This window comes from Grampus griseus (assembly GCF_964374135.1).
Source record: "Grampus griseus genome assembly, chromosome: 10".
Lineage (NCBI taxonomy): Eukaryota > Metazoa > Chordata > Mammalia > Artiodactyla > Delphinidae > Grampus > Grampus griseus.
In genome coordinates, this window is record NC_139004.1 from 72,058,521 (window position 1) to 72,083,403 (window position 24,883).

The window sequence follows — 24,883 nt, forward strand, 5'->3', positions numbered from 1 at the left end:
GTCAGATGGGTGTTTTTCTGCACCGCTATAAGATGAATGCACAGTGCAAATGTTGGCCCCTCTGCAAGTTGTGTGCAGTATTGCTACATGAGATTGTAATTAAAACTCCTTTCCCAAGGCTTTGCCCATTTGGAAGTAAACACTGGGCTGCTCTCTGGCAATCTGACATTCCCAAGTAATGAACAATCAAAACAAACCACTGCTGCATGATTTAGTGCTTGATCCAGCAAAGCGGGCAGGTGCAATTTCACAACCAGAACATTTACAGGTTATTGAATCTATAGAGGAGGCTTTATGCCTGACCCACATGAGTCAAATATGAATTATGGTGTTCTCCTTGAGGGCTTCAGTGAGAATAGGAGATTAAAAAAATTCTTGGCCTAATTTGATTTTTCTTTTCCATTTACTCAGTATGTCTCGAGCTACATTTTACTGCTGTCTAAAAGGAGCCTCAGGGAAAATGTTTCCAGATTCTAGTTAAATAGCTCTACTGAGAACTAGCAAATGCAATAAGAGGGATGCTTTCAGGCTTTACAGAGAGATAACAGAACACAACCTGCAGAAGCTTCCTAATCCAACAACTCAGCTGCCAGACTAAGCTGGGCAAGGACACTGCTAAACCCAGGAATGAAGTGTCCTGTTTCAAGTACAGACACCACCCTCACCATGCAATTCTAAGCCAGGGCAGGAGGACATCTCACCAAAGAGGTTAAAAAAATAAAACAAAAAAGAAAAAGGCAGGGGCTTCCCTGGTGGCACAGTGGTTGAGAATCTGCCTGCTAATGCAGGGGACACGGGTTCAAGCCCTGGTCTGGGAGGATCCCACGTGCCACGGAGCAACTATGCCCGTGAGCCATAACTACTGAGCCTGCGGGTCTGGAGCCTGTGCTCCGCAACAAGAGACGCCAGCGATAGTGAAAGGCCCGCGCACCATGAAGAAGAGTGGCCCCCGCTCGCTGCAACTAGAGAAAGCCCTTGCACAGAAATGAAGACCCAACACAGCAAAAATTAATTAATTAATTAATAAACTCCTACCCCCAACATCTTAAAAAAAAAAAAAGAAAGAAAAAGACATTGAGTATTCTGTGTGGGCAGTATTTTCTGAATAACAATCTTTTGCATGTTTTCCAGACCTTACACCTTTTTTTGTTTTTCTTGTCTTATTGCACTGGCTAGGACTACCCGTATATTGTTGACTACAAGCTAAAATAGCAGGTACCATAGTCTAATTCCAAATTACAAAGTAATTATTATGAAGGTTTCATCATTAAGTATTGTATTTGCTGAGAGTATGGAAGAGACACCCTTTATCGGGTAGAAAAAGTTCCTTTCTGTACTAAGTTTGCTGTGAATTTTTATCATGAATGATAAAACTGACTTTTATCAAATATTTTCTCTTCACCTTTCCAGAGGACAAGGAATGGGAAAAAAGAAGGAAGAGGTGGGAAGAAGGAAAGGAGAGGATGAAGAAAGGTATAGAGGTCATATTTTTCATAAAGGAATTGATTCAGCAATTTTAAATATCTCTTGTGCTTGAATTACAAACAAAGGAGAATAAAGCACTCCATGTAATTTTTTTTTTATTATTATTATTTTTTTGCGGTACGCGGGCCTCTCACTATTGTGGCCTCTCCCATTGCGGAGCACAGGCTCCAGACGCACAGGCTCAGCGGCCATGGCTCACGGGCTCAGCCGCTCCGCGGCATGTGGGATCCTCCCGGACCGGGGCACGAATCCGTGTCCCCTGCATCGGCAGGCGGACTCTCAACCACTGCGCCACCAGGGAAGCCCTTTAATTTTATTTTTAATGTGAGATTTAATTAAATAGATTTTAATATTCCTTCCCTAGGGGATACAGTTCTTATCCTCTCCTTATTCTTCCCCCCCAAAAATAGAAACCAAAGCACATTATATACAATGTAAGAAAATGCCTATCATATCAATATAATTTGGCACTATTTCTTATTCCTTAAAAAATAGTTCCATTCTAATAGATGTGGCATACAGTAAACCCTCACTCATTCTCCCTGCACTTCACTTTTGCAGCCAGAGTGGGGTTGGAGAGCAGTAGGAGAGTCTTTCACATCACGTCTGTAGCTTCCCTGAGACTCTGCTTTTACTGAGTCACAAACACGGCCCAGGAGGGGCCAGAAATGCAGCCATTAGTGCAGGACTGACTGCTCTATTGCAGGGCAGCACTGCTCTTAGATGCTCTACACCTGGCTAGGAGCAAGAGAGAGGTGAGAAACGACTGTGCTAGCAGATGCTTTTGCCCATGAGTTGATGGAATCATAAATAAAAAGTCTTTCAAATGTTTAGAAACACCAGGAAGCCTTATGCAGGGCTACATTTGTGTGACAGGAGATGTGCTGGGAACCGCACACCCAGGGGTCACGTGTCATCCAACAGTAACCCTCTAGAAGGCTTTCATCATCCTCATATTAAACAGGAAGTTATGATCTCAGAGTGATGGAGAAGCTCTAGAATTATTACATAATAATAATGAGCTCATATTCATTGCAGGGACTCTTCTCTATGCTTTACAGATATTTACTAATTTATTCTCCTAACAGCCCTGCAAGGTAGCCACTATTGTGATCTTCATCTTAAAGATGGGGAAAGCTAAAAAAGGTGGCCAGGATTTAAACCTAGGCTAGGGAGGCTGGATCCAGAGCCCATGCCCTACTCCAGGGCTTGGCTAACTTTTTTGTAAGGGGCCAGATGGTTAAATATTTTAGGCTTTGAGGGCTGTCCAGCCTTTGTCACAACTACTCATCTCTACCATCAGCCATAAACAGTATGTAAATAAGTGAATGTGCCTATGTTCCATTAAATCTTCATCTATAGACATTAAAATTCGAATTTCATATAATTTTCACATGTCACAAAATATTATTCTTCTTTTGCTTTTTTTCAACCATTAACAAATACAGAAACCATTCTTGAGGGCTTGAGGCCTTTTTTTCCCCCTGCTCATTAGAAAAAGGAACATGAGTTTTGTGGGAGATTCCCCAATTTTCAATTAAGTATTCTGCTCAGTAGAGAAGAGGACACTGTAGAAGATTCTAGAAAATTAATTTCCAAAATACTGTTTTCTGACAGCACCTTTACTATACTAGGCAACATTCAAAATGTTTAGATCCTGAGTTCCACTTCCAAGTACTACTGAGTCAAAAATAAGGGGTAGAAATCTGATTTTAAGATGGTATGTGGTCAAAATGCTCCATAATACAAAGATTTATTTCAATGGACAGAAAACAGTTTTGCAAATGTACTATTGAATGCTGAACTGCAGCTGACAGGCGCCATCTGAGATTTTTACTTCAGTTGTTAGTGAGGGCCTAGTGAGAAAGGATACTGAAGAGGCAGACATCATCTAGAATCAACAGTAATTAGAAGAAACCTGGTAAAATGAAAACAAAAATCCCACTACTGAATTTCAATAATTCTCAACTGATATAGGCCAGAATAGGGAAAGGCCCATGTGGCTGGGAAACTGAGAGCTGAGAGGGCTACCTTGAAACATTTAAACTTAAAGACCCAGCAATCCCACTACTGGGCATATACCCTGAGAAAACCATAATTCAAAAAGAGTCATGTACCAAAATGTTCACTGCAGCTCTATTTACAATAGCCAGGACATGGAAGCCACCTAAGTGTCCATCACCAGATGAATGGATAAAGAAGATGTGGCACATATATACAATGGAATATTACTCAACTATAAAAAGGAACAAAACTGGGTTATTTGTAGTGAGGTGGATGGACCTAGAGACTGTCATACAGAGTGAAGTAAGAGAAAAACAAATACCGTATGCTAACACATATATATGGAATCTAAAAGAAAAGAAAATGGTCAGAAGAATCTAGGGGCAAGACAGGAATAAAGATGCAGACCTACTATAGAATGGACTTGAGGATACGGGGAGGGCGAAGGGTAAGCTGGGACAAAGTGAGAGAGTGGCATGGACATATATACACTACCAAACATAAAATAGATAGCTAGTGGGAAGCAGCCGCATAGCACAGGGAGATCAGCTGGTGCTTTGTGACCACCTAGAGGGGTGGGATAGGGAGGGTGGAAGGGAGACGCAAGAGGGAGGGGATATGGGGATATATGTATATGTATAGCTGATTCACTTTGTTATAAAGCAGAAACTGATACACCATTGTAAAGCAATTATACTCTAATAAAGATGTTAAAAAAAAAAAACTTCTAGGTCACTACAAATATTCTCATGTTCTCACTTCCCTTGACACCTCCTAATGCCAAGGCCTTCCCACCCTTTCACTGTATTTTGTTGTCATATCACTATAGTTTCCTCCAATCGGTGACAGTTCCTCAGTCTTCTGTGACAATGATACTTTTCAAGAGTGCTGGTCAGTTATTTTGTAGTATATCTCTCAATTTAGACATGTCTGATGCTTTCTCATGATTGGATTCAGATTATGCATTTTTGGCAAGAATACAGCAGAAGTGATGTGCCCTTCTTGGTGCATCATATCTGGGGGACATGATGTCACTACATCTTATAACTGGTGACATCGACCTGGACCAGTTGGTCAAGGTGGTACAAGGGGTTGAATTGTGTCCCCCACAAAAAGATATGTTGAAGTTCTACCCCCAAACCTGTGACAGTGGCCTTATTTGGAGATAGGATTTTGGCAGATGTAATCAGGTTAGGATGAGGTCATATTACAATGCAGTGGGCCCTAAATGCCATCGTTGGTGTCCTTATAAGAAGGGAAATTTAGACAGAGACATACAGGGAGACAGCATATGATGATGGGGGCAGTGATTAGAGTGATGCATCTACAAGCCAGAGAACACCAAAGATGGATGGCAAACACCAGAAGCTAGGAAGAGGCAAGGAAGAATTCTCCTGCAGGTTTCAGAGGGAGCATGGCCCTACTGACGCCTTGATTTTCGACTTCTAGTTTGCAGAAGAGTAAGAAATAAATTTCTGTTGTTCTAAGCCTCGCCTCTTGTGGTACTTTGTTACAACAGCCCTACAGGAGGTATCTGCTGGATTTCTCCATTGGAAAGTTACTACTACTCCCTTTGTAATTAATACACATAAATGGAAGAGATTCTTTGTGACTACGTGCATCCTCTGGAATTCAGCTCTGCAAGTGCTTACCCAGCATCTGCAAAGTGGGCTTCATGGAAGGGTACACGTGTCACCCTTGGGGAAATGTCTTCTGGATGCACAGAGAGAACCAGAGGTTGATCCAGGCAGAGCACCCAAGAGAGTAAGCCTTGGCTGGAGTGGGGCAAGTGAGGTGTTCAGCAGGTAGAGCACAGTGGAACACAGGGGCATGGAGGACACAGAGGCAGCAACGAGGAGTCCTTCGCAGAGCAGTCTGAGCAAGAGGGGAGCAAAGAAGGGGAGCTTCTATGGAAACTACAAGTGACTCTTCATCTTATTTTTTTGGAAATAGAAAAAAACAATAATGAAATAATGGTTCCTAACTCCAAAATTTCCATTAAAAATTTTTTTGTTTTCTTTCCCCTGGCACGGAGCTAACTGACCTGGTGTCATCTGTTACTAGAAGTTAAAAGGCAAATAATGAGGCTCAAATTCCAACGGAAACCTGGCTTCATTGATTAGGCCAAACGCATTTCAGAATTATTGGTTTCGAACCCACAAGGTGAGCAAAAGGTCTTCAAAAGTAGAACTATAATTTCCCCCTAAAAATGCCAGGTGATTATAGGTGATTTCAACAAAGGTCCCACAGACTTTGTGGACTCTGCCAAACCGCCAGGAACAGCTCTGGGAAGAATCCCTGATACCTTCCCCCCTGGCTAATCTCAACCGTGGAGGCCACACCCTTGTGTTTATTTTCTCCAGCTGCAGGTTTGGTTGCCTTGCACTGTGTATCCAAGGGAGATTAGATTTCCTTTTTGATGAAATGGCCCAACTCTCTCTGCATCAGATGCTATAAGGAAAACATCCTAATTTCCTTCTTTAAAAGAAAAAAGTGCTTTTTGGGGGCTTTGTTTTGTTTTGTTTGTATTTTTGCTACTGGGGACTAAGGAGAGTCTGGATAAATAAAACCCACAGGACCCTCTGAGTTAGTTCAGTCTCATGGCCAAGCTGTAGACAGGGTGTTGGATTGTTGTGTTGAGGAGCTGACGATTTCTGCAGCCTCCCCTCACGGCAATGCTAAAAAGCACTGATGGAGACACCACACACAAAATGGTTTGGACAGATCCACAGATTAAACCATCGACGCTTGGGGCCATAAAACTGAACACATTAAGGTTGGGGAGATGCTCTTTATTCCATGTATATCAAGTCTATTTTGGCTTGAGCCAGTCAGCACCTACGGCCTCTGGCCAAGGTCAGCCTGTGAGGTGGCTGCTTTTAGGGGGGTCTTGCTTAGGGCAGGAGCATCAGAGGGGGATGCTAGACTAAGCTCAGACACTGCTGGCATAAGCCTCTGAAAGGATGCTCAGTTCCAGCCCCAAACACAGCTCCCATCAAATGCAAGCAGAAAAATGAGAAGAGAAAGAAATCACACTTTATGACAATTCATGTGGTCATCCTGGCTTCATTTCCTCCAGGCCTCCCCTGCTTCCTTCAAGTTCAAAGCACGTGCTGGCAAACTACTATCGCTCTCTAATATTTGTATAAACTGAATGGCGAAATGAAGGAAAGGTGAGTGTGGGGCGAGTCAGATGGATTTCATCCAGTGTACCTTGGAGGAGCGATTAATTTTACTACAAACTCTGAGAGGGCAAACGTTACTGGCATACCATTTTGTTTCTGAGGGAGTACCTCAAGAAAGTTATTATCTTTATTCCTCTCATTATCATTGACTGTTTGCTCCCACACTGGAAAAGTAGCCTGTTCTTCTCTGCCATGGGGATATTCATTTTTGATGAATGGTGGTTTATGGGCCGAAAAACAAAAAACAAAACAAAACACTGGAAAATAATTCAGTAAAATATGGGACTCTCCGAGAGCCGAGGTGGGCAGCAGCCTAGGTTACGAACAAAATCTCTTAGCAGTGCCAGTAAAATAAAACAGAACCACTGTTTCAGACACTGTATTTTTGGCTAAGGTTTCACTCCTCAATTACTTTCAAAGTTATTCGTTTCAGTCAACATTATAAGGGTAAGTCAACATTTGTCCTGGCAGCAAGCCCAAATTTATTTTATTAGTCTGCTACCCGTTAAATTGGCCCATGATTAAAAATATCTAATAAATAGCCCTAAAATATTGGAGTTTAGTAGAAAACCACATTCATGTTCTCTTACACAGGATGTTACTATTACTTAACCTTGGGCAGAAGGAGAAATGCACACCCACGCCCCGGTAAGTTCCTTTTAGCAAACGCTAGCCCATCGCCTGAAACTCATTTTGGTCATGCCCAGACATGGCATTACAGACCTTCAGAGAAAGAGGAAGCTAAATATTTAGCTCTCTCTGCAGTCTCTGGCTCCACATATGCCTTCTGAGCATCAAGCAAAGCTCTTACTCCGTCAAGGAGAAAGGGCCAGATGCTCAGAGCTGAAGCGCTTTAACAGTTCGACCTCCTGGAAAAGTGTGAGAGCTGCCAGCAGGCTCAAGCCTCTGTGGCCCTTACAGGGAAGCCAACCTTAGGCCCAGAAGATGTTTTCTCATGAGTAGAGCCAGGTTATGCCTTTTTGCCAAGAATGCCACAGAAGAAGTGTGCCCACAGCACGCCACACCATCTGCAGGTCTGGAAAATGGGGTCAGAGCCGCACATTTCTGGGTGGGGGACGCCAAGAAGTCAGCCGGAGGTGGCAGTGGTGGCCTAATCACAGCCACAGGCCCAGAGGAAGGGCTCTGTGGTTCTGGGGTCTCGGCCAGTCATTTCCTATTGACTTCTTGGAAACCCCTGGGTGGGATATAAATTCTGTATTTGTTTATCTCTGTAAAAGGGATTCCCTGGCTTCCCCTTGGGCTGGGTTGGAGGGGTAGGGGGAGAAGAATGCACTGGGGATTCCACCTCTGCTTCAGGGTTTGGGAACTGGTGTGTACAGACCTCAAGGGCACTTTAAGGACATTTGCTGAGGTTTCCCTGGCGTTTAAGGATGAGCAGAAAGCCTGTGCTGAAAGTGACAAAGTTCTTGTCACTCTGGCCCCCCAAATGTGTTGATTCTTTGCAAAGGACCTAAGGATAAAATATGAGCCTACCTTTCCAGCCAGAGGACAGTGCCCTATGCACTGAACACCCTGTGACCCTGGGCCAACGATGTAACCTCCACGGGCTTGGTCTCATGCCCTGTGAAGTGAGGGTGGCTCTCTGACCCTCTCACAGGGTTGTTGGGAAGGTGACACGAGATCATGTGTGTAATGTGCTCAGTACAAGCCTGTCCCATAAGTTGTTGCCTGTAAATATCAAATTATTGCCTTGAAACTGATGTCCAAGGAGAGGTGTGATCTCCCCCACACTCCCCCCCCACCCCCAGCCTGTTCTCCTGCTCTCATTCATCCCCTGCAGCACTGGATTTTGCTCTGAGCCTCCCAGGGACAAAGCTGGTGCTCCATGTTACCTGCCACTATCTCACCAATGACATGCTCTGGCCACCGAGGACTCGGGCTGCTATGAGACCACATTTTGATTCTACATTCCTGCCTTCCCTTTCTTCCGGCAGTTTTATCATCTGTTTAGTCAAGCTCTGGCTGGATAGAGCAAAACTGGGAGTGGTTTGGCAAGATCCAAGGCTACATCCAAGTAGAGAAAAACATCAACTTAAGATAAGAACCTGAGTGGTGGAAGTGCACCCAAACGGGTAGGTCTTGAGGTCTACATCGAACTCCTCCCACCCTCCCCTCCCCTCCCCACATTGTTGAATTATAGGCTAAAAGAGCTGGTCTCCAATCTTGCCTGATCCCAGTACTATCTGGGATTAGGCAATGATAGGAATTCTGGGTGTTCAAGCCATGTCGGAGGTGGAGGGTAGAATTTCTCCCAAAAATAACATGTTACTTTTGGCTTCCAGAAAGGACCATACACAGATCCACTGACATGTCCTCTCTCTTATCTACCTGCCATCCCTTGAAGCTCAGCATTATCTTAGCTTCCCAGAAGAGGAAAAAGAAGTACAGAGATGGAAAAGGATGCACAGATCTCAATCTCAAAGGAAGGGCAGCGTGTTCCAGCTGAATCTGAGATGAGCAAACACGTTGCAGGCAAGCAAAGCTAACAGCTGGGTCTGCCATCTGACTGAAGACGAGGCTAAGACGAGGAATCCCACATTCAGCTGCTGGGTAAAACCTACAGGGACATCTGACCAAGGGCACCAGGTCTTCAGGAAAAGAACATGGACCCCCCTCCTCTTTCTGTTCTCGATGAGAACAATGATTTTCAGCAGTCAAGCCTTGCAGAGATGTGACTTCCAGAGAGAAACAGAAAATACATTTGCTGAGCTCCCTGGTAACCCCATCTGTCCCTCCTAGCACAATTTATCCTTTCAAATCATTTGGTCCACGTGCATCCTCAGCAGCACATGCCTCCACTGAGAATCAGGGAACACTGCACTTGGGTGTTAGAACAGTCTGCTCTCGACTGAGAACAGAATACACTGAAACCTGATTATTGAAAAATGGAAAAAGCTACCAGTCACACAGCCACAAGGGATTGACTGAATTGGGAATAAAATAAAATATTTTAAAACTTTCCTGCTTTGGCTTTCAGCTGACATCTTACCACCCACTAAGCGATGGTTTGCAGAAAAATAAGGTACTAAGCATGCTGTTCAGGAAACTGTGAGGTAGGTAATCTACAATGGATTCATATGGCCTTGCTGTTGCCCCACACACCCCAGCTGAGCAGATGAATAGCTTCAAAATGTTACTCCTTGGGAAGTGTGTGTGTGTGTTTGTGTGTGTGTGTGTTCGTGCACACATCCAGAACACAAGACTGAACGTTAAGACAGTTCTTATTCCGTAGCACATTTTTAATGACAGGAATTAAAAAATGCCCACTAACAATGGATTTTTCCAAAGGCTCATAACAAACCCTGACTCTCACTGCTGTACACTTGCAACCTTGAAACATAGTGATTATGTGTTATTTCTAACTCTCAGCAATTAATATGCAACCAGATGTATCATTATCTACAGTCTATTAAAATTCAGAAGCCTGTGCATTTGAAAAATAATGTATTGCGCTGACAAAGGAGGCAGAAGCCTCAGAGACCCAGCTCTCTCCCCACATCACACGCAGTTCATTTCAATTACAAAGACACAAGAGGGAAAATGAATAAACAATGGCAGTTGACTTAAAAGAAGTAAATACAAACCTGTGATTTGGTTGTTTGGTTTTGCCACTGGAGACTCAGTGGTAAGGGGTGCCAATAAAAGTTTCCAGGAAAGACAAAGGCAGTTTTGTGGTAAAAGAAAAATGTTCTTTATTCCTGAAGTAAAGTGCTCCTGTGGCAGAAGGGGGCAAAGTTCCCATGAGTTTTCCAGCACGGGCCAGCTATAGAGGGAAGGGCTCCTTTGGGAGACTACTGAGGGTCTAACCTGACAAAGATTTCCCCAACTCCCTAAGCACCCCCAGTGATGGGGGGGGAGGCTCATTTACCAGCCAGGTGCTCCCTCCTTCTGCCCCACCATTTAGGAGCCGGGTTCTGGGTCGCTCCTGAATTTACAAAGCAGGGCTGTGCAGAGGGGTGGCGAGGGGCCGTCTGGCCCCACAAAGCCTCCAGAATTGCTACTAGATAAACTACATGTTGCCAGGGCCCCTACCTACTCACAGATTCCAGCAATTTTCTAGAAACAGAGAAGTCGGTCATCCCACACCTGACCCAGGTGTAATTCTTCTCTTCTGATTTTGTCAAGAAGAGAAGGAAGGGAAGGGGGTGGGGGGATTGCAAAATGGGTAAAGGGGGTGAGCTGTATGGTGATGGATGGAAATGAAACTTTTGTTGGTGAGTATACAGAAGTCAAGTAGTGTATACAGAAATCAAAATATAATGTTGTACACATGAAACTTTTATAGTGTTGTAAACCAATGTTACCTCAATTAAAAAAAAGATATCTGAGGATTAAACTAATGAAAACAACAATAAAAATTATTTTTAAAGAAAGAAGAGAAGGAAGCACTATGTAGACAATGGGGGACCTCTGGCCGGGGAGGAGGAGGTACCACGAGCCCTGGGGTCACCTGGTGCCAGATGCTGGCACCCACATACACTCACTCATCTATTCCACATAGCAATCCCATCACCCCATTTTATAGAAGAGGAAGCAGGCGTTTCGAGAAGTGACGTGACTTGTCCCCAAGTCATACCCAGTAGTTAATTGGCAGAGCTGAAATTCAAATTCAACTCTATCTGACTCGAAAGCTTTCCCGGCAACCCCCATACCGGCTTCCCTGGATACGCAAGTTCCTTTTACAGAAACAACATAACAGTAATAATATTGAGGGCAATTTTGAGCCAGGTTGTGCCAAAGTGTGTTCTATGCATGATTTCCTTGCTTTCTATTAAGTCAGTACTATTAATATACCCATTTCACAATGCAGACAACTGAAGCTCAGAGGGGTTAAGAGCTTTGCCTGAGATCACAGAGCTGGTAGTGAGTGGTGGAGCCAGGACTGAGCACAAGGCTGCTACACTACAAGGCCTGGGTTGTTAACCACAGCACTGCTCATTTCCTAAGCCAGGTGAGGGGAGCCCTGAAGAAATCAAAGACTGTAGAGGCAGAAGAGACTGATGGAGGGAGTGAAAAAGTAGGAGCTGTTGGTTTGACATTCAAGCCCTGTCTTTCTGGAATCAGCAGCCCCTCTTGGGTGCTCCCCCAGCATCTTAGAGTGCCCAGCCAGGCGCACAGGTGCCACGCTAGTGTTAAGGGCAGGCCTGGGGACTGGTGTGTTAGCATCCAGCACCAGGGGTTCATTGGATGACCCCCTCCCAGTCTGCCAAACTCCCCCAATGAGGTTGCCAATTCACCACCCAGCTTTCTGCTGATTGACAATCACTGCCTGTACTTTAATGTTGTGAATGACCTCATCAAACTCAAGGAAAAGTTCCTTGAGGGTCAAAAGCATGCCTTTCTCTTCTTTAAACCCAGAAAAAAAAGAAAAAGCTAGGTAGAGTCTGGTCTTCACAAATATTTACTGACAAGCAAAGAGCACTGGGAGTCATTTTTAGTTGTCCAACTCTTCACCAACTTGTATCCCTCACGCTATGGAGTTTCCCCACATTTCTAACAAAGGACCTATTTATAATTAAAGTGTGCTGCTAATGAGTATGGCATGAAGAACTCCCAAAGCAACCTAATCCTCCTCACCTTCCCTGGGTCCGTGTCTGCGGTTGGAATGTGGGTAAGGTTCCCGGATGATCCGTGTCAGGTGGGAGCTGGCCTTGAGGATAATGACACACTCCTCATCTCCCATGAGCAGGGAGCCTCTCTACCCAGAGCTCATACCCCACCCCCCTGCGGGAGAGTCATTATGGGAACACTAGAAAACCACACTAAATTTTTTCATCCTACCTGGCAGGAATAAATGTGAAGCTTGCCAGTGTGCTTGGAACATCTTGTTTTTCAAAAAATAATGCCCAGTGCCAACTCGGATCCCTGGAAACTGGGTGGGTGTTTCCTAAAAGGAAGGGGTGACCTTGCAGCAGACCACTGGACAGGGATGTCCGTCCACAGCTTCCACTCAACTGATGGACATGCAAAACAGATGCTGCTGAGGCTAATGGTCTGTGGAGCATTTGCTCTGTGGAAGCCTTCTGCATGCCCGTTTCATCTTCACAATTCCCTTGGAAGTTCTCATTTTACAGATGAGGAAACTGAGGCTCAGAGGATGAGTCACTGGTCCAAGGTCTCTTGGCTCACAAGTGGCCAAGTTTGGGATTCAAACTCAGCTCAGTCTGATCCTTAACTCCAAGTCTCTAATCACTACTTTCACTCTATGGCTGCCCCAAATTAAAATGCAATCTTGTTCAATCCTTCCCTCAGGGTGAAGGGGAAAAGGAAGAAGGGTTAAATGATTTCAGCTGGAATTTTGGAACTTTAAAGTTTTGAAAAGAAAAAAAGAGTTTTGTTCTTAGAACAGAAATCCAGTTGTTTTTTTTTTAATTGGCTAACAACTAGTCCATAAAGGTATTCTACATCACATTAAAGTCAGCTTTTATCTATTTAAAAATCTTAATACCTGAAATCTGGGTCCTATGCTCAAAGGTCAAATTTCTGGTCTGTAAGTGGCTGTGGCCAAACCTGGAAATTTTTGTTGCAGAGTGCTAACCCTGGAAAGGCCTCAGAACACGCCTAATGCACTGCTTCCAAACTCTCGGTACCATCACACCAATCTTTTGCCCTGTGTACATATCCTCTGAGCTATTACATAATGTTTCCTTAAGTTACTCATTTTTTACTTGAGTAAACTTATTGCAAAAATAAACTCTACCACTGCCTTAAACAGAAAATCACTATCACCTGCCATAAATAGAAACTACCTTTAAAAAAATGAACCCTATTGTTAAATTTTTGTTAGACACTTGCCTGCCTGAGGCCTGTGCTTTGTTAAAAAGGGAAATTAGCAAGTGATAGAGAGGCATTAAAGACACACTAGCTCCAAACTGAGACTTTCTCCTTGACATAATGAGAAGGATCAGAAGAGAATTGGAAAGGGAAAGTGATTCGAAATTATTTTGTGTCTTGTTTCCCTGTCACCTTGTCCTGTATCATGTGAGCTACCACAAGTGGTAAGAAACCCATCTTCTGGGAAATAAAGATCTAACCCAGTCCACTCATTCAGAAACAAAGACGCTGAGGTTCCAAGAAGCTGAGCCTATTTGCGCCCTGTCCCCAGCTAGTAGTGAAACACTTTTAAGAACCAGCTTAGAAACAGTTGCTGCTAAAGAATTTCAGATGAGCATTTAAGAGCCCTCCAAAGCAAAGACTTCTTGATGCTGAGCCAGAACAAAGCCTCGCTCTTCTGAACTGTTGAAGCCTGGGAATAAAACATTCAGAGACTAACGAGAGAAAAGCAGGTGTCTTTTCTGATGCTGTCTCCCTCAAAGTTCTCTGAAAAGGCTCCATCAAACAGCTGAGGCGGAAGGCAAGGACTCTTCACTGTGCGTCTGTGGTTGACACTTAAGCTACCACCAATCTTTTCCTCTTCAGTCTATTTCCTTCTTCACAGTGGTGTCAGACCCCTTCTGCAAGACCACACCAATCACCAATCACCAACCAGCAAGGAGGATGGCTGACGAGGTGTGAGAAAATGAAGCAACGCTGCCAAAACCTAACAGGATACAGATGGGCCACCCACACCCCTCCCCCACCTCTGTGAAGTCAAAAATAAGAACACTCGTCTTCACCAGTGACCTTTAATTATCTTCTCTGTATTTGCCTGGGGTCGTTCTTGACATGCTTCTGTCACTTGGGGGTTATGGAATGTTAGCATTTCAATATAAGATAACACACTTGAGGAGGGAGCTTGCACTGGCCTTGTGTCAGGACCAGAAAGCACAGAGGGAAACCTTATCACTCGGTCCCCTTGGACATCAGACCCAACTCCATCTCTCTCTACCCACTGGCTGGTTCCCTTTTTCCTTCTGCAGCTTCTTCCTCCAGCAAGACTCCAAACTTCCAAATCTGACAATGTATGACACCTGATAAATATTTAACTTTATTTTTTTCAAAGTCCTGACATAGGCTCTCTGTTTTATTTAATTCAGTCAGGTTGCCAACTCTAGTGGTATCCACAGAAACAGTACCCTGGGGGAAATGCTCTGTTTTTACCGTTTAATTATCACCTCTGGTGCAAATTACATCTGCAGAGCTCAGAAAGACATCATTTTAAGGGATGTCATCTACATGTACAGAAGTTTGTGTCTATCCATTCTTTGTGGGCTTTCTGTTTATTCTAACAGGGATCTCACATCAAATATAAAGTAAGGCCTTGCACTTGGATCTGCAGGAGTGCAGGCCAAGGGAAGGGTCCACTAGTCCATTAGCCCCCAGGTGAGCTCACTGCATGCAGTGTTCAGGCTAAGTTTGATGGGGTTCACTTTGAACACTCCCCAAATAGTGCTGCTTACAACCGACCTCACTCAGGAACACGGCTGGCTTAAGCCAATATTCTGGTGTGCCAAGAGGTCAAGGCTAGTCAAGGAGGGACCAACATTTCGGCCCTGCCTCCTAATCTCTCTGAATCTCTGTTTCCTCAGTTGACAGACAAAGAGGACAGTCCTTGCCTTGCACAGGTCCCGAAGCTGTGCAAGATTTAAAGGGGAGAATGCATATGAAAATAATTGACTGTTATTTGAACACTGAGTAGCATTGCTATAGTGATCACAATGACAAAGGAAGGGGGATGCTCTGATTGAAGCATCCCTTCCCCCACTTCTCTAGATCCCATGTGCATACATATATATTTAAATTGGTTACATCATGTATATAATTATGCTCAACTTTCCGCCTCTTTATTTTTCCCAGGAACATTAGGGTATTTCTGTCTGCTAGTGTGTAACGGCTCAAATGATGTCATTGACCCCTGGGCCAGAGGCCACGGTACATGGAGCCATTCCCTCATTATAGGTCAGAGGGGTTGTTGGCTCTTCTGGCTGTTAACAAGAAAGTAGGAAAGGACGCTAGATTGGAATCAGACAATCAGACTTCAAGCTTTTAGCTCTGCCATTCCCGGCTGTGTGATCCTGGGAAAATCACTGCACCTCTCTGACTCCTGGTATCCTTATCTTTAAAATGAGGATAATTATACTCAGGTGAGGCAAAGAATATGAAAGTACTTTGAAACCTATAAACATATAAACCTATAAACCTATAAACATAAAACATAAACATTATTGCAAATAATGTCATTATGAACAACTTTGGACACACAGCTTTATTCCCTCAAGACCTGGAATACTGGGTGCGAAGATTTGAACCATTTTTGTCTTTTTATATGCACTGGCAAGTCCCCTCATTCCACACAGAAGTAATTATTTCTCTTCAACATCCTTAGCTTCGGGTTTTATCGTGTCTTTAAAATACTTGTGACATCAATTAGGCATGAAATATCATCTTACAATTATTTGCCTTTTCCATTTCTATAATTTCTATTAGAGTGAACTTTTAAAACAATGTTACTTTCATAGTTCCTTGTGTATGAACTGCCTATTATTGTCTTTTTGCCCATTTGCCAATGGACATCTTGGAGTGTTCTTTTATATCTGTATAAATTATTCATATGACAAAGATTAATCTTTAGTCTGTCACCTCTATTTCAAAAATTTTTTCAATGTATTAGTCTACTTCTCTTGTCTAAGGAAGCACAATAAACATAAAAGAAATCTTGTTTGTTGATACAGCATCATACAGTGTCTTTAGGCTGATCAACACTCAAGAGGACACTGAGGATGTCCGATGGAAATACGCAAGAAAGAGAAAGAGATTGGACATTATGTCCCATTTGGAAAAGTTAGAGGAACCAGGACATCTAGCCAGGAGAAGACAAGCACCTGGTGGAAGAGTGTGGTGTGAGTGCATGCCTGTGCACGTGCAAGCACACACGCATGGAGTAGGAGTAGATGGTAGGGAGAGAGTTTTCAAATACTCAAGGAGATAACACATGAGGAAGTGTCATTGTATAATATTCACCTCGAGAAAGCAACATTACAATTAAGAAAGGATTTTCTCATGATCTACATTGAACAAGGATGGAATGTACAGACTTAGAAGGTTCTTGGAAGTGTTTAAACCGAGATCAAATGGATCCAGCAGCGGACAAGAACTGGGCTTCATGTTCTCAATACGCCTTTCCCACTCAGGTTCTCTAATGCAATGACCCTGGGTCATTTCCTGGAGGCTAGTTTTGTTTGTTTGTTTCATAAATCCCCGGAAAAAAGTCTGTTTGCTACTCCTTTCCTCCTCATCTTAAGAGCCAGAAAAAGAAAAAAAAAAAAAAAAGTCTAGTGAACTTACTGTTAAGGTTTCTGGTTCAGCTCCAATTAATTTACTAATAATCAGCTGCCTTCTTGCAAAAGGACACAATGGCCCAAACACAGAAGGTCCAGGCACAAGTGTTTCTAGACTTAAAAAAGACCCACTCCTTTTCCAGCCAAAGGTTTGGAAGCCTTTCCTTTTTTTTTTTTTTTTTTTTTTTTGCGTTATGCGGGCCTCTCACTGTTGTGGCCTCTCCCGTTGTGGAGCAACAGGCTCCGGACGCGCAGGCTCAGCGGCCATGGCTCACGGGCCCAGCCACTCCGCGGCATGTGGGATCTTCCTGGACCAGGGCACGAACCCGTGTCCCCTGCATCGGCAGGCGGACTCTCAACCACTGCGCCACCAGGGAAGCCCTGGAAGCCTTTCTTGATTAATTTGTGCCATAGCCTCTTCTCAGCTAACAACCGGTGTCAAGTCATGAGACGGAAGGCGTTAGAAACCACTGGCCTGTAGTCCTGATAGTCCATGAGCCAACGCAACGAGGATAAACGGCCATACAATCACAGCCATTTCCACATTTTATGTGAGACCTGTACCCATTACCAGAGCTGACAAATTACAGAAGACAACTGCGTGCACACATCACAAATGAAGGAGCCCTTCCAGATACGCACACACCATTAGTAACGATTACATGTACATAGGACTTTGCAAAATTAGGATATGATCAGTAATTTATTTTAATTCAGTTAAGAAAACAGTGGCACCGGTCCAGGATTTTATAGGCAATCACAGAGTGTCTTGAGAAAATGACACAATTTGCAAATATCCAGATGGCAGCAGGGGCTTCCAGTTACTGGTTTATGTGGAAGGCTGGTGGTTAACGTAGATAAGCCAGATGACTAATCACAGAACTAACAGGGTCACCTCCATAGCGCTGAGCATGCAGAATTCTGCCAAAGACGAGCTGCTTGGTCTTGAGAAACACAAGACGGAAGTTACCAGAGCCCTCCCAAACAAAGGCTTGCAAACCTCACTGCTGTGGGTCACAGCCATTCTGTGAAGTGGCTGCTACAGCGCTAATGGTGGGTCTCCTATCCAGACACTCAGGAAAACATGGGCCTTTGACCATGAGGCAATTTGCTCCAGCAGGCGGGTTCACCCTTCATGTGTTATGTGGTGAGGAGACCAGTGATTTAGTCATTTAGGGGCAACGTGATGTGGTTGGGAAAGTACAGACTTCAGGGTTAGACTGGGGTGTGAATACTGGCTCCTCCATCTACCGGCTCAGCCATCCTGGAGAGGCCACTAACCAGCTCTGAGCCTCAGTTTCTTCTACAATAAAGGGCAGTTATGCCAACCTCAAAGGATTACTATAAGGATGATTGGGGACTTAGAGTAAGGCCCCTGTTGCACTGATGTGCATAAACAGCATTCCAGGAATTAGGATGGTGATCATATTTCTTAAAATTGTTTTAGGAATCTTTTTGAGATACAGAGGTCTTGATGATGATGATATTTCCTGAGCACTCACTATGTGCTAATCACTGTACATGAATCATCTCATTATGGGAGAGCCACCGTCATGCCCACTGTACCACTGAGGAAACTGGGGCTTAGAGAAAAGCACAGTAGATTGTCCAAGGCTATATATATCACTAGCAGGTAGTGGAGATGGCATTGGGACCTGGGCAGTCTCATTCCAGAGTTGATGCCCTGAACAGCCTCAAATGTACACATGTCAACATACTTTTCTCTAATAAACCTATTCCTAGTTCATGTGCATCCTGGAGGACCAAGAGCCCTAAGATACTGATCCAACTGAACAAGCCTCAGAACCAGATATTCAGATCCTATCAGCAAGTGATAGCCCTCTACCATCCATGTGGCTCCCCATCCAGCAACATCTGAAGCCACATGATTCACGGAGTCTATTTAATCACCTGATGAAACCCCAAGATTCTAACCTATTTCCATGTAGTTGATTGTACATATGGTCAGTTCAACACTATATGATACAAATTCCAAGAAATGTATAAATTACTAGAAACCAGCTGACCCCTTTAGCTCTCCAGCTGGCATGTAACGAACACAGCTCCAGGTGCATATATTTCAAATACACGTGTGGACTGACTGGGGCATAAACTATGGCGGGGCATAGAGTTCACCTTGCCCTTTAGAACTGAAGCTTGAAAGGTACCTCCTCAGTTAATAAAGTGCTCACGATTACATATTTAAAAGAAAATATCTTAAAAGCATTTTACCTGTCTGTTGTTTTGCATATACCCCCCCACCTTTTTCTTCACAGAGGTAAACATCCTTAGATGCCACAAGGTACACTGGTATTAAACACTGGACTAAATCCACCAGGAAACCTGGCATTGGGTCGTGGCTCAGCTGCTGATTTTCTTAGTGGCCTTCTGCAAGTCACTTCCCCTCATATCCTTATCATAAAGTATCCTTATTCATAAAGTGGGGAGAATAATACATGCTTTATGTTAACCTTACAACATTGTTGGGTTCTCAAGTGACACACTAGGTGTGGTACTTAGAAAAAGAATTCCATCATTTTTTAGGTCATTCCAAGTCTCCACATAAGGCTACTGGTTGAGTCAAAGTTAGAACTTATACAAAGACATGTCAGAGACATATACAAGAGAGACAAAGGCAATGACTACAAATACCACTAACTAAATCTGGCCTAATCTTGACCAACATCTGAGATAGTGAATCTTAAAACCAAAAGTAAGCTGTCCATCAAATTGTCCAAAAATTCTTAGAAATTCTTAGAAATAACAGAATCACCACTTTGTGTTTTCATTAAATGGACCCTAAACTCTTAAAACCTTCTCACAAGGCTCCAGCATCCTTAGCCAACATATACGCTCATTTGATCCTTCTTCCTTTTTTTTTTTTTAAATAGATTTATTTATTTTTGGCTGCATCGGGTGTTCGTTGCTATGCACAGGCTTTCTCTAGTCATGGCGAGCAGGGGCTACTCTTTGTCGTGGTGCCGGCTTCTCATTGCAGTGGCTTCTCTTGTTGCGGAGCACGGGCTCTAGGTGCATGGGCTTCAGTAGTTGTGGCACGCAGACTCAGTAGTTGTGGCTCGCAGGCTCTAGAGCACAGGCTCAAGTAGTTGTGACGCATGGGTTTAGTTGCTCCGCGACATGTGGGATCTTCCCGGATCAGGGCTTGAACCCGTGTCCCCTGCATTGGCAGGTGGATTCTTAAACCACTGTGCCACCAGGGAAGCCTCTGAGTCTTCTTTTTATGAAAGCAAACCTCACCATGGGAAAATAGTGACTTTTAACTTGGAATCAGTGTAATTCGTTAGCACTGACAGCTTTTCTTTGAGTGACTTGATCAGGTGTTCAGAGCACATAATATGCCTAAAAGAAGCAGTTCCTCCTGGCATGAGTAGTAAGCACCCAATAAATATAAAAACAGATCAGTTGAGCAAAGCTGCATCCATGAATCAGAAGAAACAAGCTTAATGATGTCCACATGATACTATGCTTCTCTGTGAAAGTCTAGTGCTATGGACTAAGATGAACTAAGCTCCTTAGATTTTGTAGTTAATGATTAGAGCTAGAAGGATCTAGCTGGTTATGGCATCAAAATTAAACATCTGCAACCCAACTCATATACCTGTGTCATAAGAAATACTACATTAAGAAGCCTTATTGTATTAATGTCATAATCCATGTAGAATAATTTTAATATTTAAAAGATAATTTAAAGAAAATAAAAAATTAAAATATATCAGTTTTTTCTATCACTGAAAACTATCATTGAGATTTAAAAATTTACAGATCATTTAAATCCCAAGTAGAAATTTTGTTATGATGTGCTTTCAAAAGAATGTTTATTGTTGCACATTTTTGCTCAAGTGTATGGCATCAAACGCACATCAGCGACACCCGCCCCTTCCCCATGAGTCTTGCCCTGCACGCTTGCTGCAGGGACAGGAACAAATGCTAGAAGGCACTTGCCCATGCAGTGCTGTGCCCACTGTCCTCCTCATAGCAAATTCTAAAGGAACAGCCATTATGAGTTAAAGGGCACAGGTGCTTTGCTTCAACTACGTTTGAAGGTCAAAAAGGACGTTGGATAGGCCAATCCTTCTTTTTAGCATAACCACATTCTTCCTGCAAGGAAAATGGTCTTAAAAAACTACTCTCATAGGAATTCACCGTTGATGCCTAGCTTATAAACAAGTATATAATCATGTTTTTCAAAAGGCCAACTAGTGTATGCTGCTTTTTAAACACTTACAAATGCTGACGACACCTGCTGGTAGAAAATATGATTTTAGTTAACTGCTGATGGAGAAGTGAGGCCTACAAGGGCTGGCTGTCTTTTGAACTGGTAACGAAACAGAAAACGAGCCCCCCAAATCACTTAAGTTTCTTTTTCCAACTTTGCCTATCGCCATTATCAGGAATCGATATGCCAGATTAATGAGGCTAGGAGATGTACTGGACTGGACCCCTCTGATTATTCGAGGAGTATAGAGCAAAAGAGATATTCCTACTCTGATTTAAACACTAGGGGAAACAAATCCTAAATAGTGATACCTGAAAAATATTTACCAACTATTTTGGAAACTGTTCCTCTCCCACCCTTACTCTCACACCAAAACCTCCCCATGAAAGGAAAATAAGTCACATTTTTAAATCTGGATTCAGCTACCATGCAGAAAATTGATATCTGACATCTGGTGATACATTTTTCTTACCACATTTGTGATATACAGATATATTTATATTCTAAGAACAAGAATAAGAAAAGATTAAGCAGATGGGTTTTATACCTAAGCCTTTAGCCAAACTACACAAAAATATAGGACTAAGTGACAGCAGGAAGGGACTAGTTAGAGTCCAGAGCTATTCTCAGTATTCTTTTCTTTGACCCAATTCAATTTATTCATTAAGCTAGGTTATGCCTTGTTTCCTTCCAAAAGGAGTCTGAGGGGACACTAGCTTCACTGCTCCCACATTCATTAAATTATGAAGTTCCCACTGAAAAATCATATATCCATTCCAAGCCTGAACAACCTGAATTCTATGCAGGTACTGTCCTGTCAAAACTTAAATAAGAGTCCAAACACCACTAAGGCCATCACACTTCCACAGCTGCTGGGAACAAAAACGCTTTGTGAAAATACACAACTGAATTGAGGTGTGGGATGGGGATGGGGGTGAGAAGTTAGTTTGCACTCAACTTACAGAAAGCTGATTACAACCTGAGACTGTCTGGAGTCCTGTCAGCTTGGAGCAGCTCTTGTTAGAGGCAATGAATCTTTGATGCTGTCCTCCCGAATATACATAATTCAGTGAACCAAGAGCACAAAACTGAGCAGACCCAAGGGTGGCAGGTGGGTGGACCCCCAAGAGCACTGTGACAAGGCCGGATGCACACTTGCCTCCAGACTTTCTTGGTCGTGGTGGGGGAGAGAGGAGATCTCCCAGATACACACCAGCGGAAATGATGACCTGCGTCCTGTGGGTTCCACTACAGCTTAGCCACAGCAAAGGTGCAGTCTGATGAAAGCAACCGTACTCCCCAACATCCTCAACGAAAGAGAGGGACGCTTTCTCCTCCACCTGAACCCAACCTTTAAGGCCAGTGAGCTCTCTGCCAGAGATATAACACACAGGAGGAAAAGGCAGACTAAACATAAGCCAGGAGGATTCCCTCACATTACTCTCAAGGCACAGGAAAGTTACCAGAAAGAGAAATGTTTTCAATGTTCCAAGAGGGCTTCCCACTGCCCGGAGGAGTTTAATTCATTTTAAGAATCCATGTGGGAGACACTCATATTACTCATTTAGCTCCCAGACACCCAACTGAATGACACCCACTGGCCACAGATGACAAGCAGAGGTGCTGTGATCCGTCTTTGCTGCCAAACAGCTGCAAGTCCAAGCCTGACAGATGAGATGTCCTGAGGGGTCCACAAGAATGTCCCCTTGCCCGGTCAACCTCTGCAAGAGGAAACCTGTGCTTAAAGGGTAACTTTTCCCTGGACTTCCGTGGTGGCGCAGTGATTAAGAATCCTCCTGCCAATGCAGGGGATAGGGATTCGAGCCCTGGTCCAGGAAGATCCCACATGCTTCGAAGCAGCTAAGCCTGTGCACCACAACTACTGAGCCTGCGCTCTGGAGTCTGTGATCCACAACTACCGAACCCGCGTGCCACAACTACTGAGGCCCGCGCGCCTAGAGCCTGAGCTCCCCAACAAGAGAAGCCACTGCAATGAGAAGCCTGCGCACCGCAAGGAAGAGTAGTCCCTGCTCACCTCAACTACAGAAAGACCACTCGCAGCAACAAAGACCCAATGCAGCCAAAAATAAAATAAATAAAATAAATAAATTTATTTTTTAAAAAAAGGGTAGCTTTTCCCTGACGACCGGGCCCATTGATGCAGTAAGTCCCTCTTTGGAGTGGATCGACAGTCTGAGAGCCCTGCAGGACGCAAAAGAGAGGCAGGGGCAAAGAGGCTGCTGCCCTCAGGCTGGGAGGAAGAGAGATGGGGACAGAGGAGGTGGAGCTCTCTTGATCCATAGAGGGGGTGGAAGGGAGGCAGAGAGACAGAGACAGAGTTAGAGATGGAGACAGGGAGACAGAGAAACAGAAAGAGTGTATGAGAGATGGAGAGAGAGGAAGAGGAATGCACAGAGTGAGAGATGGAAACAGAGAGACAGTGACACAGGGAGGGAGCAGAGAGAGTAAGAGACGGAGAGAAAGACGGACCCGGAAAGGTCCAGGTGGAGGCCCTACCTCGGAGTCCTTGGCTGGACTGCTGGCCGGGGGTACTTCCAAGCTGCAGTTCGCTCTCTTGACCGTGAGGTAGAAGGGGTAATCCTTGGCTACCATGGCAGCTGCCGGGCCTGCCCGTTGGGATGTCACCGCTGACCCGATGCGACCACAAAACTCCCAGGCGAAAGGGGGTCCCAGCTCCACGGTGCCGGGCGGCTGCAGCGGCTACACGGAGACTGACAGCCGGCTTCTAGCCTAGCTCGGCCTGACTCTGACGCTCCGGCTAAAAGGGGGCGGAGCTTAGACCAAGCCCGCCCGCCCGTCTAGGCTGGGGGAGTGGGCGGGGCCCTGCAGGGAGCTCCAGGGAGCTCCCAGGTGCCGCCTCGCTGAAGCCCCCTCCCGAGCCGCGGCGGTATACGGCGGCTGGACCCTTCCTCCCGCGGGCCCTCGGCTCGGGGCCACCCAGCCCAGTGGCAGCTCCAGTTGGGCTCCGCGGCACACTTGGGGTGGAAGAGGCGGCGGGTAGAACGGAGGTTAGGGCGAAGCCGGGCGGAGGCAAGCGGCCTTGAGGGAAAGTAAGAGTTTTAAAAACCCACATGAAGAAGCAGTATTCTGTCTTGCCTTATTCCTAGCCAGTCTCTCCCCATACATTTTTTTTTAAACCATGGCTCACGGGCCCAGCCGCTCCGCGGCATGTGGGATCCTCCCGGACCGGGGCACGAACCCGCGTCCCCTGCATCGGCAGGCGGACTCTCAACCAGTGCGCCACCAGGGAAGCGCTTCTGCGCCCATTTTTAAGTATGAAGAGGCTGGTAAGAGGCTGCCTGCCACTTAGAAGAGGAATCTGACAGGGGGTGTCAAGATAAAGCAGTGATGAGCCGGCACTACCACGCCTTACTGGAGAAACACATTGCAAATGCCCAATAGGCAATTATAAGATCATTCCCTGCAGCCCTGTCTGGAACAGTAAAAAACAAACCCAAATTGGAAACAACTGTAATATCCACCAATGGGGAGTGCTTAGGTAAATTCTTATCACTATGGAACACCACGCAGCTGCAGTCAAAAAGAAGATGGGTCTGTGGGTGTGGCATGGAAAGATCTCAAATGTATTGGGTTCAGTTAAAAAATAATTGCAGAGTAAGCACAGTATAATACCATTTGTGTTAAAAAAAAAATCACATCTACAAATGGATACCATAGGGCTTCCCTGGTGGTGCAGTGGTTAAGAATCCGCC

At 44.5% G+C, this 24,883-nt stretch overlaps 1 protein-coding gene across 1 annotated transcript in view; it reads right to left on the reverse strand.

Annotated features, from left to right (window-relative positions):
* The window catches only part of ARHGEF3 (Rho guanine nucleotide exchange factor 3), a 67,964-nt gene extending 44,193 nt beyond the window's left edge, over positions 1-23,771 (reverse strand). The window contains exon 1 of the mRNA XM_082663667.1: positions 23,667-23,771. Coding sequence (XP_082519793.1) covers positions 23,667-23,762 — 96 coding nt within the window. The 5' untranslated portion in view covers positions 23,763-23,771. The remainder of the gene's footprint in view (positions 1-23,666) is intronic.
* Between the last annotated feature and the right edge of the window lie 1,112 nt (positions 23,772-24,883).